This window comes from Anopheles arabiensis, chromosome 2 (genome assembly GCF_016920715.1).
Source record: "Anopheles arabiensis isolate DONGOLA chromosome 2, AaraD3, whole genome shotgun sequence".
NCBI lineage: Eukaryota > Metazoa > Arthropoda > Insecta > Diptera > Culicidae > Anopheles > Anopheles arabiensis.
The window spans coordinates 88,539,328-88,556,484 of NC_053517.1; the positions used below are offsets into that span (position 1 = coordinate 88,539,328).

The 17,157-nt window shown below is 39.6% G+C and overlaps 1 protein-coding gene and 1 long non-coding RNA gene across 2 annotated transcripts; one reads left to right on the forward strand and one right to left on the reverse strand.

Moving 5' to 3' along the window:
* The first annotated feature begins 447 nt into the window (after nucleotides 1-447).
* Nucleotides 448-1,529, forward strand: LOC120893483. The gene is made up of 2 exons (XR_005738130.1): nucleotides 448-689; nucleotides 787-1,529. It is a non-coding gene; the product is annotated as an uncharacterized LOC120893483 (long non-coding RNA).
* Nucleotides 1,530-4,340: 2,811 nt separating this feature from the next.
* Nucleotides 4,341-12,336, reverse strand: LOC120894668. The gene is made up of 3 exons (XM_040297398.1): nucleotides 11,397-12,336; nucleotides 9,996-10,778; nucleotides 4,341-6,661 (listed from the first exon to the last, which is right to left on the reverse strand). Exons 1-3 carry the CDS (start codon nucleotides 12,334-12,336, stop codon nucleotides 4,392-4,394), a joined length of 3,993 nt encoding a protein of 1,330 aa, XP_040153332.1. The 3' UTR covers nucleotides 4,341-4,391.
* Between the last annotated feature and the right edge of the window lie 4,821 nt (nucleotides 12,337-17,157).

A 17,157-nucleotide genomic window follows, 5' to 3' on the forward strand; every position in this document is an offset into this window, starting at 1 on the left:
TCATCTTCCTTGCCTAGGTGTGCAAGAAAGCTGAAACACGTAAAGGTTAAAGAAACAACATCAACAGCGTTAATAACATCTAACGTAACGCTCTATACTAAGAATGACTAAGAAATGAGCACCTTCAAGTAAAATTTATAAAACGAGTTTCTCTTTTTAATCCAAGACTGCATGATCATTTTCCAATTCATTCAGAAGCAATTTAGTTGGTTGAAAATGTTGACATTACAGGGTTCATAATGGAATCATACAATGGACTACTTGATCCGCTCGAGGGAATGTTTGAAATAGTTAGGGGATTTTTGCAATGTTGCTATGGAGGTTTGTAGGCATATAGCGGAATCTTATAAACGCATAGGAGATGTTTTCAAAACAGTTATGACGTTTTGCAACCAGCTATGGAGCGATCGGTTGTAGCGCTGTAGAAATTAAATTGAGACCTTTTTGTTCAGAACCTCGTTATGATTTGTGAGTTTGGGGTGATTATACACACGTTTTTAGTATCATCGTGCAAAATAATGAATCATTTGTAATTTTCATTTGCTGCTAAAACATTCTTCTATATTACATTCTATACTCTACTATGACGCATCCTCCGGAACATCTTTATGTTCGAGCATGGAGTTTGGAGGAGAAGGATGAACCACGAGCTTGCTGATCTGTACGGCAAATCGAGTATCCTGACGGTGGTGAGTGGCTGGAGAATCTTTTGAGGATGTCTGTGACTCATGCTCCACCAAGATGGTGTTCGACAGCAATCCCCAGTTCTTATTCTTAATTCCCCAGGTATTAGGCGCATGGGAGTACTGCGAACGCGATGGCTGGATCAGGTGAAGCGAGACCTGTCGGAGATCGTGTGTCTACATGGATGAGAGGCTGCAGCCAGGGTCCGAGCATCCTGGAGAATGATGATTGACCGAGCCATGTCACTTCGACGTGCTCTATCGTGAGCAGGCCAACAATAGAGAGTTCATTAAGTTCATATGCAAGAAGATAGGTAATGAAGCAGGAGAGCGCATTTGAGTGGCAAGGTTTGATTTCTGTTTAGCCCGACAGATTTATAATTTCTTGGATATTTTCGCTAATCTCTGCATAGCATAGAAGAAGTCCGTACCACATATTACTAGTTCATAACGGAATGGTCTTAGATTCATAGCGGTGCCATTATACATAAATGGTGGTAAATGTCGAAGAATATGTGTATAGTAAGGACCAGTGGTATATTTATTTTGCTTAGTGTGTAGGTTGTATATTTGTTGATGGAAAAGTATTCGTATACCCAATCCCGTTATCTTTCACGAAAGTTCGCGTGCTAAACAAAGATTGTTCATACTTTAGTGAAATGTGTATTCAAAGCGCAGTTGTTTATTCAGAAAATAAAAAGCACTTGCATGAGGAACTTCAGGCGGTAAAATGTACTTACTTCAAATGTACTTACCCATGTAATGGAGACTAACGCTTGTAGTCTGAAAGAATACTGTCAATTTGAGGCAATAAAAGCATGGATCTGTAATGCTATTTAGTGGAAATTTATGTCAGATTTGAACTATGTTTTGCAAACAGCCAGAAAAAGAATTAATATCAGGAGCATTATGTCACTTAACTACCGTTTTTGAGAATCTTTTAAGACAAGGCTTATAAAACGATTGTATAACTTTAAACTATATCGAAACTCATCCGATTGACATTGTTAGAGTAATATTAGAACATTGCGAACAAAAACATATAACAACATCTTTTGCTATTATAATCCCAAATACATATTGGTTTCACACTGACTTACTTTCAGTCCTCAACTAAATTTTATACTAAACTAATATTTTCTTTCATGATCATGTATGTTATCAAAGATGAAAGATATGAAATAAACTATGAGTAATGCAAGTTTAGTACTAATAGATAATATTTCAAACAATTCCGAAGAAATGATTTCAATTTTATTACATAAACAAAATGTATCACATCTGCCGTGTCACCCTGTAAATTTCAGGTTTATTTAATTATTTTTAAGTGCGATTCATTGTGTTTATTTCCATAACTGTTCCGCGGGGGTAGTTTTAAAATTCGTTTAAGATATTAATTGTATTTTATGTAACCTTATTTGAATTTCTCGTTTATGAAACGATAACATTTCTTAAGGCTAACTAATTATTTTAATGATGCCCTACCCGTTCCTGCCTATATCATTGCTTAAAACATTTTTCTAAAAATAACGAATACCATTTGATAATGAATAATATCTGATTCTTTAGTTAATAATTCAAATTCTACAGAGATTCTTCGTATACCTAATCTGGCATACTAAGAAGAACATCTCAGTTGACAATAATCATAAATTGTGTGCCACCTCATGTTTCACCAATTACAATTGTGTCCGTAATATTTTCCTTGAAACCGTGCAACTCAAGGACTGTGTAGGAACGAGGGCCCGTAATGTAGAACGATTTTACAAGTAGCCAACAGTTTTTTACAGGCAGTTTGACATCTAAGAGCCCTTTTCGATTCAAATATTAATTAAGATAAAAATGATAAATCTGTCTGGTAATGGCTAGAAAATTAATAATCGGTTCATACATTTTACAGACTATGTATTAGTGTTGGGTAAAGTAGCACAATTCAGTGAGCTGTGCGCACACGCATACTGCCCTAAGTGCACTTCCACACTGTGCGCAATTTAAGCACTGTGCTATGTTGTGCGCAACACTATTCCCCCGGAACATTGAATTTGTTGAAAACAAAATTGCATTAAATTGCATTGCATTAAAACTGACTATTTCGGATGGTTTAAAAAAACTAAGATAGATTGTTGCTATTCATAAACTTCCCTTGTAAGGTAAATATTTAAGTTTCTTCTTCTTGTTTGATATCACAACCGAAGTCAGTTAAGGCCTGCCTGTAACAAACACCAGTGAGCATATTAGTTCACCATAACAGGAACGGCTGTCCCACGTATGGAGGCACGGTCCATTTGGGGCTTGAACCCATGACGGACGTGTTGTTAAGTCGTATCATGATGAACCAGAACGTTGTTCTTGGAACGCAGCTGGGGAATGTTGAATCGGTTCACTGTCTAGTATGCCACATCGATATTCATCCGCTTCATCTCGTAAAATGGTCGCTTTGAGTTGTGGCGTCATCGCCTGCCGCTACGTAGCCAGTGGATGCGATTTCCGCTTTTGGGCACGTATGTTCATGTTTTCCAGGAAAAGTTCAACTGTTTTGTCGGTTGCATCGCCCTCCCGGTCAAGCAAACTAGTGATGGGAAAAAATAAATTTTCGTCGGATTCGATTCCGGCTATCTCCGAAGTTTTATGGAACCGATTTGATAGTATCAAATGTAGATCCGGAATCAGTTTCCCGAATCGGTTCCAGAATCGGCTCTGGAATCGAAATCAGCTACTAAATCGGAATCGGCTCAAGAACTGGTGCTGGAATCGGCTACGAATTCGGAATTGGTTACGGTATTAGAATCGAAATTGGCTCCAGAATCGGAATTGACTTAGAAATCAGAATCGGGTTCGAAATCGGAGTCGGAGTCGGTTTCGGCATCCTCATAAGAACAGACGCTTGTATCCAATGATGCTACGTCTTGATAGCCACACAGAATCAAAATTTACTTTTAAACGATCCATTCTCATGGAAATTCCCAGACTGATTTCGCTTCTGAAACTTCTCATTTTAACTCAAGAACTGATTTTCATTTCGGAGATAGTTCCAATTATTAAGTCAATTCTGATTCCGTTACCGAAGCAAATTGCGATTCCCAGGTCGATTCCGGTTTCCATAAGCCCATTCTGATTCCGGAGTCGATTCCGGTTTTGGAGTCGACTTCGGAGCCAACTCCAGAATCGGTTCTTCTTACTCTTATATTCCAGTTGCTCTTATTTCAATATTGACAACAATTTCAACAAGTTCCTTCAGACGAAATGCTTTCTGTTCTTATTTACATTCGAATAGATGTATCCGTTAAAGAAAGTATAACGAAGTACAGCGAAATATATCTATAACTGTTGAATTGAACAAGGTCTTAGCGTTAACTACCGCTTTATTTTTTGGTTGATGGTAAATAATTTAGGTTGGAGTTAAATCTGACTTTGAACCAGCTTAATACAATTTCAAATATTATTTTCGTTTGGTTGGGTTTGTTTGGTCGGAATTTATTTATTTATTTATTTGTTCATTACCTTCATTTTTTCCAGTGAGATTGTGTTTTTCCAATTTGTGGAAATGATACATTACATACATTACATACCGAATTTAAAATCCATTAGTCAAATTGCGTATTTTTTAGTTTAGTTTAGTTTAGTTTAGTTTATTAATCGATGGACTATGAAGCCCTCTCGAGTCAAAATTTGTTTACAATACATTACATTAGATAACGAACAGAACATTTATATATTGTTATTGTTGAACGCATTCCGAACACTTAAAAGTGAAGTCAGTTCCGTTATCGTCATTCCAGGCTCATAAATATCGTTAGCTGAATTTAATAGACGGCACATACAAAGAAGGGGGTTGCGAGAGCCAAATGTTGTTCGGGTTTCAGCGACTGCCAGCATTGGTCGGCGACGGAGTATTCTGGCAGGAACATAGAGGTGAATCCTTGAAAGCAGCTCGGGACAGTCGATGGTTCCGTTTAAGATTCCCGTGATAAATGCTAGTCTGGTGTGCTCAACACGTTCGCCGAGAGGCGGGATTCCAAGCAGCAGACACCTAGTTCTGTAGTCGAGACGACGCGGCCAATCACGAAGGGCGAAGCGCGTTGCCTTCCGTTGAATGGACTCTAGCCGCGCAAGTGCCCGAGTAGATGCTGGCCACCAAACAATGCTAGCATATTCCAGCAGTGGTCTGATAAGTGCGCAGTACAGTGTCTTGAAACACATAGGATCACGAAGCTCGCGCGTCATGTTTATGACCAAGCCAAGTAGACGATTGCCACTAGCGACTACTTGGTCTATCTGTTCTTCGAAGGAGAGTTTAGCATCTAGGAGGACTCCTAGATCCTTTACACAGTTCACTCTTTCGAGGTTCTGACCATCAAGCGTATAATTAAACAGCGCTGGAGCTCTTGAACGGCTGAATGAGATTATGGCGCATTTATCGATACAGACGCTTAGTGCATTACGCTTGCACCAGGAGACAAATTCAGTCAAAGTGGCTTGAAGTTGAAGATGGTCCTCGGGCTCACGGATTTCACGATAGATTTTAGCATCATCTGCGTAGAGTAGGCAACTATTATCCGGGAGTGCCGTGCACAAGTCGCTTATGTAGAGCAGAAACAACAGAGGCCCCAGGTTGCTGCCCTGGGGTACGCCGGAAGAGGCACCGATAGATCTAGATTGGTGGGAGCCCATTCTAACTGCATATGAACGACCACATAAATACGATTTCATCCACTTTACCAGGGGTGGTGATAATCCAAGTCTATCAAGTTTTGCCAGAAGAATGTTGTGGGACACACTGTCAAAAGCCGCCTTAATGTCCGTGTAAATGGCATCAACCTGCATACCATCATCAATGGACTTATAACAGCCGCTAACGAATTGCATCAGATTTGTCGTAGTTGATCTCTTAGGCATGAATCCATGTTGGTTAGTGCTGATGTATTTGCCGGCAGATGCCATTAATGGTTCATAGATGATTAGCTCGAACACTTTGGCGCAGGCAGCTAAAGAGGTAATACCTCGATAGTTCACTGCTTCGTTTTTGCTGCCCTTTTTGTAGATGGGTGTTAGCCAAGAGACCTTCCACAGTGATGGAAAGGTTCCTGTGCGCAGAGATTCGTTAAGAATCTTAGTTAAAACAGGAGCTACCGATACGGCACAACGCTTGAGAATTGTCGCTGGGATACCATCTGGCCCCTCGGAGTATGACGACTTTAGACGCTCGATTTTTTGGGTAACCAGGGTCTCGGTGACGATAGGTAGCGTGACATGAATTGCATCAGCCGGAGTGTTCACGAGCGCGGAAGCAACAGCCTCCGGAGGTGTGATGTTAGAGATGAAGCTATCCTCGAAACGCGTGGCGAACAGTTCACAAATATCTAATGGCGAGTGTGCACAATTATCCTTATACCGAATAGTCCCGGGGAGGCCAGTTGACTTGCGCATGTTGTCGGCAAAGCTCCAAAAGCGGCGAGGGTACTTTCGCAAGCTTCGTTCAGTCTGGCGTATATATCGACGATAGCAGACTCTATTATAACGTCGATAAAGTGCATGAGCACCATTGTAGTAAAGCCGACACGGTGTGGATCGATTAGCGCGTAAATTGTCATAAGCGGCTCGCTTTGCTTTTTTTAGGGCATGTAATGTGCGGTCACCCCACGGCGGTCCGCGATGGGGCTTTTTAATAGGAGCACATTCACGCAATGCGGCCCGCATAAACTCTGAGAAATCGTTCGTGGCATGGTCAATGGATGTATAGTTTGAGCATTCAAAGGATTGGTTGAAGGAGCAGATCAGTCTCTTGAGTTTAGTAAGGTCAGCACGTGCGTAATTGAGCTTTATTTCCGTAACAGTGGTAGCGTGATTCATAGACGATGCTGTGATTTCCAAATCAAATTCGAGCGGTGGGTGATAGCAGTCTATTGACAGCAGCGGGTGCTCGCTGACGCGTATGAGCGAAGAAGTTGCTGCACTTGACCAATTCCCGTATGCAAGGTCTAAAATGCGTCCCATAGAGTTAGTGTTGTTATTAAGTTGGTAAAGCGCATTCTGGTGCAGTCCATCGACGAATTGGGCGCTACGAACTGAACTAGTATGAGGTTCAAAAAACACAAAAGGGGTTTCATGATTCGATTGCGCAGGCGACCAGGAAAGAGCGGGTTGGTTAAAGTCTCCCACGAGCACGAATCTGTCGTTTGGACCTAGTGTGTCGCAAATGCTGTTGACGGTTTCCAGTAATGCATTTATTTTTCCTTCGTCCGTGCTATGGTTGGGAGGAAGGTAGGCAGCAGCAATGAATAATCGGTACGTCGGGAGCTGAATGCAGATGCAAGCGAATTCAAGTGTTTGCGCAAGCACTGGAAGCGCATGAGAGCGGAGAGCGGAACTCACCGCAATTAGTACTCCACCGCCTCGAGATAGAGAGCTGTTTGCGGCATTTCTATCGCAACGATAGACACAGTGCGCATCGCCAAATAGGAGAGCTGTGGGAAGGCTGGGATCGAGCCAAGTCTCAGTGAGTACCACAACATCATAGTCCGCTTCTAACACAGTTAAACGGAACTCATCAGCTTTGGATCGTAAACCTCGCACATTCTGATAGTATACAGTTATAGACGTGGAACGGACATTGAGTGGTATGCGTGTGTAAGTTGGTGCAAGGTCATCGGTGAGAGATCGTGTCGTTGACGTGTTGTTGTTTCGTGTAAACAAATGACTAGTCAGATTCAGTGGCACAGTGCCTTTTGAGGAAACAGTTGTGTGATTATTACTTACTTATTATTATTACTTACTATTACTTATTACTTACTATTACTTTAAATGTTACTTAGGCTTTAAATGTTACGTAGGCTCGATTTTCCAGATTATTTTTTATGAATAAATAAATAAATGAATAAGTAAATAAAATATAAATCAGATGGTAAATATCTCAGTAGATAACACGTTAATTGAAAAAACTTAAAATTAATTGAAAAACCTATAATTTATTGAAATTATAAAACGTACATGCAATTCCAGGAAATCAAATTTGCATAAAGCTACCAGCATCTTCAGGCACAGCTTCAAATCTTCAAACGTTTTCTTGATTTTCATTCGCATTCTACGGGGTATCACTCGTTGTTTTGTTGAAATGATCTTCGAAAGCCGCGTTTGATTCTTAATTTGATATTTAATTTTTCTGTGCTGTATTCATCTCAATTCATGCTGGATTCATGCTGGATCATCTCAAATAGGAAGTTTGCTGTGAAAATCTGGAGAATCGTTGAAAAATCGTCTCTTTCGATTTGTTTCTAGAGATACTGACTAACTGACTCATCGAGCATAACATCTGACGCTTGATTCATTTTATTTTTACCCACTTCAAACATAATGTGATGTTTATAACTGTAAAGCTGTTCTTTCTTAAATCATGTTTACATTATCCCAATATGTTTTTGTTTCATTTTCTGTGCAGATCGGCACACGGTGGCGGCCACCTAAGGTAAAATACCTAATATTTCTACCAATCTTCTGAATCTGAGGCTTTCTATAAATATTTCCACTTACACTGTTTTCCGACTCAGTGTTCAATGTGAACTGCATTATTAAAAACTTGCAGGATAATTTTCAACAGCTTTCATTATTTGTGATATCTGGGATGTTGAAAAAACCTCTTGCAATTGTTGAATAATGCCATTCACATTAGAAATAGATACGGAAACAGTGTATCGGAGAACTATTTTGACATATCGTTGAGTACTTACTTTGACTATGCTCATGCAAAAATTAAGAAACATATCTTATAAAATCTAAGAAAACTATGAAAAAATGTAATATAAATGTTCGTATGAGATTCAGGAGGTCCGGTAAAACTCGTACAGTCGTACCATTCCTTTGCAAAATGACCAGGTAGCTGAAATAATATTAGTTATGTCATTAGTGTTACCATTGACAAAATGATATATTGGTTTTTCATTATATATTGCCTTAGATTTTTTCGACTAGCATAACCAAAGATTGGTTCCAATCTATATGGGAAGATGGTATTTTCGGTAAGCGGTTCAAAGATCTGTCAAAAGCCACGGAGCGATGTGGTGTTCTCAAATAGAAAAAAATTCTCAAACTTTCATAAAAGTTTCTTAAGCACTCATAACTTGTTCTCAGACATGAGTCAGTGGCCGTCGTCAGTTTTTCTCACTCTAAGAAAAAGATATCGTAGCGACAATGAAACATGAGCAATTAAGCTTTTCGTTTAATGTTTTCAATGATTATAATTGAAAAATGATTTAAAAATATGCGATCAAAAAATTAGTTTCTCTTAATAGCGCCATAAAAAGCTTGAGTGGCTATATCAGTTCTCAGAATGAGAAATACAGACGACGACCGCGTTATCGCGTCTGAAAACAAGTTTTAAGTGCTTGTGAAACTTGAATGAGTGCTTGAGAAAGCCCCATGGCACTGTGGCCTAACAAAGAACTGTTAAACTCAGTCCAGTTTGTGGCGATTTGAAAAACATCCAGAAGAACTGATAAATTATATGTAACGAAAAAAATTTGCATAACGCTGTTTACATTGTAAATTGTTTCAGATAATCCTATTAGGTCGCCGCCTGAAGTTCAATATTTATTCACCACGCACGATTTGCATCAATTTTTAAATGTTGTGTTTGCTGCAAAATATGTAAACAGTTCTGTTTTTGACCAATTTATCTAGTCTTCATATGCCCCAGTACATTGAATAACAAATCATTAATTCTTAAGATACATTTATCTTAAATGGAAATAAGGGGTTTCATACCATTTGTTTCCGTTTCATACATTGAATATTGATAACATCGTTCGTAATTGTACTTCATCCAATAAATTATCTTATTGCGCGATGAAAATATTGCTATTATTACTATAAGAAATGCAAATATCATCAAAGAAAACATGAACTGATTTGGAGATATATGAACCGAATCGGACCACAGATAGCTGAAAGAAACGTTATTTGCTACCATCGGCAGCATGAAATCTATCGTATGCCCATTGATTGTGAGGTTTCGCATGCAACCATCATAATCTATCTTTTGTGGTATACCCACGAGGTGTAATGGCCAATAGTATAACAAGCCTTTGGCAAAGTGATTGACTGTACCACCCAACAAAATAGGCATGTTGCCTGGAAGAAACCCACTTAAATCCCTATTTTCATAGCGACTCCTACCTTGCAATTTGTTGCTTGTAGTATGTATCTCAAACCGATGAGGCTCTAACACAATATCTACTGTTGTAACTGTATGTAAAATCAGTTGTTGATGCTCGAACCGGATCATTCCAGTTCCATAGTTCAATAGTAAAACCAACATACCATCGTTGATTTCCAATGCCAGAAAAGGTGGCGTCTTTAAAGATGGGTCATACTTCAGAGGACCCATGTAGAATACCAACCCGTCTTTTTGTCGGGGCAATAACTCAATGCTGATGTTGTTTACGTTGCCACTGTTGATCGATGGATAGATGGCATACCCACTTCCATCAAAACAGATGTCCAATTTCTCACACTGGGGACCTTCGAACCCCATGGGACAATTACATTTATCATTCTGGCAAGTGCCACCGTTCAAGCATGCTACCAACGAAGATTCTATCTGTGGGATGCATTGTGCTTGCACCAATGTGGTCATTCCCACAAACGAGCTAGTGTTGGTGTGCACTACGATTGGCTTTTGTGATCTATGGACCTTATTCTTACATGCCTGCTTACACATATGACCCTTTGCAATACATTCATCTATGCCAACCGACACAATCCGATACCCGACGTCTTCCTCCAATTTGCGTAGATGCAAACTTAACACTGCATTTAAGACCTCTGACGATGTGTAAATAGTATCATCTACTGCAAAGAACACGTCCAAGAATGCACCCCGGGCAAGCTTACGATTGTTGATCGTGAATATGTCCACCTGATCTGGGCTGGTATCCAGAATGCTTGCAATGCTTTCCTGAAGTCGATACATGGGTGTGTTGAGCTCACCCAGTGTCTGAGATATGAATGTCTCAGCCGTTACATTGTAGAAGCGAATCGATCCACTCTGGTTGACTGTTTTTGCCGAGATGTTCTTCACTGTCACCGTTACACGAGCAGATACTTTGTGTTGTGAAACATAGGATGATTCTTCAATCACTGTAAATTCTAGATTGTATATTCCTTCGGGTGTGCCTTTTAGCATCATAATCATACCACTCTTGGAATTGAGCCTGAAGTGTTTCCTTGATCCTGTACTGGCCCTCTCATCCCAAAGGAAGAATTTATTTGAATTATCTTTAATATCATAATCGACGCACACACTTCCTATCAGTTTATCTGTAAGCATGCCTTCATAATTGTTAACCATAATGTACCTGTCGTTGAAAACATCCCTCTCCTCATAACTTTTTGAAATCCTTAAACCATTTTGAAAAGATATGCCATTACTGGTCCGCTGATCTTGTCCGTGAATATTAGTGACTGCATTCTGGGGAATAATGGTAAGATCTCTGTTGATAATTTTAACTATTAACGTGTGAGAGCTCATGTTTGGTTTATTATTTCGAAATAAGGCGGATGGCGCGTTGTCTTTGGCAAATATTTTAATAAAATAAATGTCCTTTTCGTCATCATTGAGTCTATTTTGTTTCGTAACTGTTCCAGTGTGGGAATCAATTGTAAAATGCAGCTGATTACTTTCTGCGATGCTATACGAAATTATATTGTTAGCCGACGTACCATCCAAATCGTACGCATGTATTTGGATTACCGGTGAAGTATCGATAAGTTCATACTTCAGATATGATACAGCTTCAACGATCAGCGGAACATTATCATTCACGTCCAGGATCATGATCTTCACCACAGCCTCCGTCGCTAGATCGTGCCTGTTCGTAGCTCTTACCGTTATCGTGTATTCGGTGACTCTTTCATAATCGAGCGCTCTTGCCAGCTTAATGTGAGCTGTATTATCAATCTGCTCCAACAGGAATGTGTTCATCGAGTTAGTCTGTTCAAATTTACCTCGAACTATCTCAAAAATAACGTTGCTATCGTTGTTTATATTTGAATTCGCTTCAAACACTGCCAATACCTGATCAAATGCAGTGAAATTTTCGTGTAGTATGACAGGAACTTTTGGCACTTTGGTGAAATATGGTAAGCGTTTGTCAGAGTCAATTATGTGTACCTTCACATCAACTTCTGGGTTTTCTGATTCGTTTTCTATATAACCTTGATTGTAAGCGCGAACACGAAGCGCATAATACTCTCCTGGGTTGCGATCGATGCGCTTAGCCAGTGTGAGTACGCCAGTATGTTGGTCAATCTCGAAATAACTGCCATCTTTATATTCCTGTACAATTTCGAAATTAACAACGTTATTTGTTTCGTCGTCGATGTCCTTTGCTGTGATGATGGTCACTTGCTGGTGAAGTGTCGTATTCATGAAAACAAATGCTTCATAACAGTCTTTTTCAAACACTGGCGGATTGTCATTGATATCTAGAATCGTCACTTTGATCGTGCACACATCATCCAGACTGGGCTGACCGTTATCGGTCGCTCGTACCGTGATGTAAAACTCGGTATCTCGATACGGAGGATCTCGATCGAAGATGTATGCCGAAAAGATCTCACCCGTATCTTCATCGATGGCGAAAAGCTGTTCTTCTCTCATTTCATTTAAAATGCTGAACTTTATCGTTTGAGATCGGTCTGGATCAGTGGCGGTCACGCGGAGTACAGATGTCCCAGGTTCTTGTTCTTCTTTCAATGTCGGTTTGTATTCTCCACAATTGTGAAAGCTTGGTTTATGATTTACAGGTGCATAGAAATCCGCTACAGCAAAACAGTGGCAATGAATCCAGTTTGATGAAATCAGCAATAGGACGAACCCTATTCGTCTCGTCATTTTATCAGCTAACTCGTTTCACACAGATGAGAAATGGGAGTAGTTCTGAAATAGAGCAAATGTAACAGTTTTTATTATAATGAGTTTTACTATCACTGCTTAGCTCTTGTTGCTCCACTTCATAGATTGTGGTGGAGCTTGTAAATGAATATTTTATCTTGGGGAGGACTTAATGTAATGTAATGTAATGTTAATGTAATATGATTCAATATCAGCAATTATCATTTTGCATGATCATTTTTCAACGATAGTGAAAAAAGCAATAGTACAACACAGTAAACACAAAGAGTGAAATGTGACATAAACATATATTTTTTATCTATTACGCACTTAAATCGCACTTGCTTAAGTCGTATCTGTTACCAAAATGGCGAACAGATATCAAATCAATCACTTGTGTAAAAAACATAACTTTATTTCAAATCAGCGTTGTTACCAAACCACACAGCAGCACCTAATATTTATCAGATATAATGTTGCACGTCACCATTAACGCAATGTTCATGTTCGTACACAAAATTACTCTAATTAACACCGCGCATTTAGTGCAACACAATAACATCTGAAAGAAGGAAATATCTCGAAACACTTTCATAGTCTATCATTATTTGTCTTTGGCTTCGAATAACTGCATCATCTACACATCACCAACAAAACAATATCCAATGCATTGCACAGAATCTTAAACTGCATCAAACTTTTATAATTTCTGTATATATTGTATATAATTATAATTTCTGTATTACTTTCAATTTCATCTGATTTTCAACTTTCCATATGATGTTTACAATGTATTTAAAGGCTTTTCCTTTACATTAAACTTTTTGTTACACTATTTTTCACAAGCAATATTCAGTTCCTAAACAACGCTGGTATATATTTCTCATTACTCACTTACACACCACAAACCTTTCACTAGATTAGTTTTATTTGTTCACATTGTTACTGATGAAGACATGTTATGACCACAAACATACTGTTTTAACTTTGTACACTGAGTGGAAGCTATATACTTTGATGGCCAGTTCCCAGCAAGGTAATTTGCTCTGTTCGCCGATAATTCAATGCGTCGTAGCTTATCAGTTTCGCTTATCAAACCAGCTTGAAAGTAGATTATCTGTTTCTTAGAAATAGAAAAGCCAAATTCTGCGTGGACTTATTTCACACGTAACTTATTTTGTCACCACAGTCGTCACACAAAACTTATTTCGCTGTAATAAAAACAAATTTGAATGTTTTTAGTTTAATATGTTTAATATGTTTAATATGTTTATTGATTAATCCATCGGGATCTTGAAGATCCTACATGAATGTACTTAAATTAGTGCTTATAGACTATGTAAGGTACATAAATCGATAGGGGAGAACAGGTGCACAAGAATAGACAATGTATTTTGAAAAATAAATTATTACGTAAGTTGTGTCCTGAGTCTATCTCTAAAAACATTCTGTGGTATGTTGAAATCAAATAAATCAAAGTTACTTATGAAAGTTCGACACATAGCTGACCTAGGATCAGACTGGCCAAAACGAGTTCTATTACGAGGGACGGATATGAATTGACGTGTACGTAGATTCCTAGATGGTTCGTTAAATTCTATTGTAGCCAATAGAGTAGGAGCATCAATATGGTGGTTAAGTAGTCCTGATATAAAAAGGCATTTAGCTATCTCACGGCGCTTTTTCAACGACTGAATCCCTAAAAGCAGACACCGGGAATGGTATGACGGTAACACATCGCCCTGTCGCCATGGTAAGAGTCTTACAGCATATCTAGTCGCTTTTCTTTGGATGGCCTCGATTCGATTACTCCATTGTTCGGTACAGGGGTCGCTAACAATACTACCATATTCTAACACTGATCGGACGTAGGCACAGTAGATGGTTTTTATGGTCATGGGATTACGGAAACCTTGCGTTGATCGAATAATCCAACCCAGTAGTTGGTTCCCTCTGGATACTATATGATCGTTAAATGTTAAACGTGTGTCGAGAATGATCCCAAGGTCGCGGAATGTATCGATGCGTTCAACGGATATGTTATCGATCTGGTAGTTGAATCGTGTGCAAGACCGAGAACGGTAAAAAGACAAAACACGACATTTTTCGATACATAGCACCATTGCATTATCACGGCACCATATGCTAAATAGGTTGATGGCGTGTTGAAGATTGATGCAGTCATTGGTATCGTTGATAGGAGCGAACAGCTTAACGTCATCGTCAAACAGAAGAAAACGGTGTTCCGCTAGCAATTGCCCTACATCGTTTATATAAAGAATGAAGAGCAGCGGGCCCAAATAGCTGCCTTGAGGCACTCCTGAGGTGCCAAGCACCTCTCTAGATGTATGATCGTTTACCTTGATCTTGTATGAGCGTTCTGTGAGGTAGGAATGCAACCACTTAACTATTTGTTCCGAAAACCCTAACTTCTGCAATTTGGCGATTAAAATGTGTGAGATGAGGTCGAAAGCAGCTTTGAGATCGGTGTAAATAGCATCCACTTGACCTCCGGAGTCGAGATTACGTTTGCAGAAACTAACGAATTCAGTGAGGTTCGTTAATGTTGAACGTTTGGGTACGAACCCGTGTTGGTTTTCCATAATGTAATTCGATGTAGCGGATAGGGCAGCAAAGCAGCCGTAAAGCAGAAGCTCAAAAGCTTTTGATACCGCACAAAGTGATGTGATACCGCGATAGTTTGAAGCACATGAGCGATCCCCTTTTTTAAATATTGGTACCATCCACGAGGTCTTCCATAAGAGTGGGAAAATACCGGAACTCAGTGACGTGTTGTATATGTTTGTTAATACAGGTGCTAGGGACTGATAGCATTTACTGATGATGTAACTCGGAATGCCATCGGGACCAGGAGCTGTAGGGGGTTTAAGGCTTTTGAGGCACTTTTCTACTGTGCGTATATCAAACTGTAGTAGGTTTGGAGATAGCTCTGGTCGCCATATAGTATGTTCGGTTTTTGATACGGTCGCCATGTAATGCGATGATCGTACAACTGTACTTCGAGTACCGTCGCGGTAGGTCAGTGTTTCGCTGACATGAGCCGAGGTGGAGTAAAACTTCGTTCGAGCGGACTTTCGACACTTGATCGTCCAGGCGATCTTTGCATAACGGTTGCTGATGTGTGTTGCTTGGATGGGAGCTAGACGCATGAGGATCGTAGTGACGTATTGACCATTCGAGTGCAGAATGATAATTGTCGAGCTTTAGCAAGGCCGGTTCGGATTTAGACACGGCAGAACAGATCTCAGCGGCGTTGGGATCTCAGGGAGTTAGCAAAAATTATATCGAGTTGTCGGTCCATGGAATTTCTAACGTTGCTTAATTCATAAAGGACGTTTGCTGCCATACCATCGATTAAAATATGATTATTTCGAGACTTAGATGACGGTTTATAGTGCATGAAAGTGGAGCGCAATGGTACATCCTCGACATCGGCTGGATTGAGTTTGGACCACGTAATGTCCCATTTGTTAAAATCTCCAGCGACAAGCAGGAGATCGTTATCTCTCATGCGTTATGAAATTTCGCGTATACTTTCTAGATATTTGTTAACAATTATGTCGTTATATGCGTTGTACGGTGGAATATACATGGCACCGATATAAACAAAAATATTGCCCAATCGAATTTTGACCCATAACTGTTCCATAGTTCGATCCGTCAGTGTAATTTCGCAAGATGAAAGAGAGGGAGAAAGGCTATTAGTTTATCTGGTCTTTGTAGCTTCAGCCGGTCTCTTGATACAGTTGTCGACTCGTACGACTTAACAACATGCTCGTCATGGGTTCAAGCCTCAAATGGACCGTGCCGCCATACGTAGTACTGACTATTCTAATATGGGGGGTGATCCATAAGTCACTGAAACCCACCCACCCCACAAAGTGGTACAGGCAGGCCTTGACCGACAACGGTTGTTGAGCCAAAAGAAGGTCTGTTTTTCAGGATACCATTTTGCAAAATACCAACTCACATACATATGGGTGTAACACTCTCCCAGTTGCTAGGGGTGCAATAAGATGGATGGATCGAATTGAAAAGATGAATTAAATAAAATTATTCCATTAAAATCGCCGGTCAATTTATAATATTACAAACAAGAACAAAAAACAGTACTTATAGATTGAAGTAACGAATATAAGAGCCATAAGTATGCAATGTTTAGTGAGTGTTTGGTGGATGTACAAATTATTTCATGACAAAAAGTATTCTAAAGCGACCTGTCCAAAAGCTGGCTGCGTATTGGAGCGTAGCATATTTTGAGACTGAATGACAGACTTTTGACGATAATTTTACAGCTTATCATAGGATTGGAAAGCTAAACAAAAATTAAAACAAAATGCTTAATAACACTGTGTGTGAAGGGGAACAAGATGAGTTCGAGTTGGCGTTTTCGAAAAGTTTATCCAATTAGCCGCATTTACTCTAATGCCGTGTTCCTCAGGAAGCCCATATAGCATGTGTCGATGGTCTCTAACTCTAACTTCTCGATATCTGGCTCACAGGCATACACATTTGCAACATAGCCCGAGGAAATGGTAGCCGGCATCGTGAAAGAATGGTTGATGG

Coding starts and splice junctions, on each gene's coding strand:
- LOC120894668 (XM_040297398.1), bottom strand. CDS start 12,336: ATGAGAGAAGAACAGCTTTTCGCCATCGATGAAGATACGGGTGAGATC. Junction 10,779..11,396: donor ACATGCGTACGATTTGGATG/GTACGTCGGCTA, acceptor CACAACACAAAG/TATCTGCTCGTGTAACGGTG. Junction 6,662..9,995: donor GGCATTGGAAATCAACGATG/GTATGTTGGTTT, acceptor GACGCATTTTAG/ACCTTGCATACGGGAATTGG.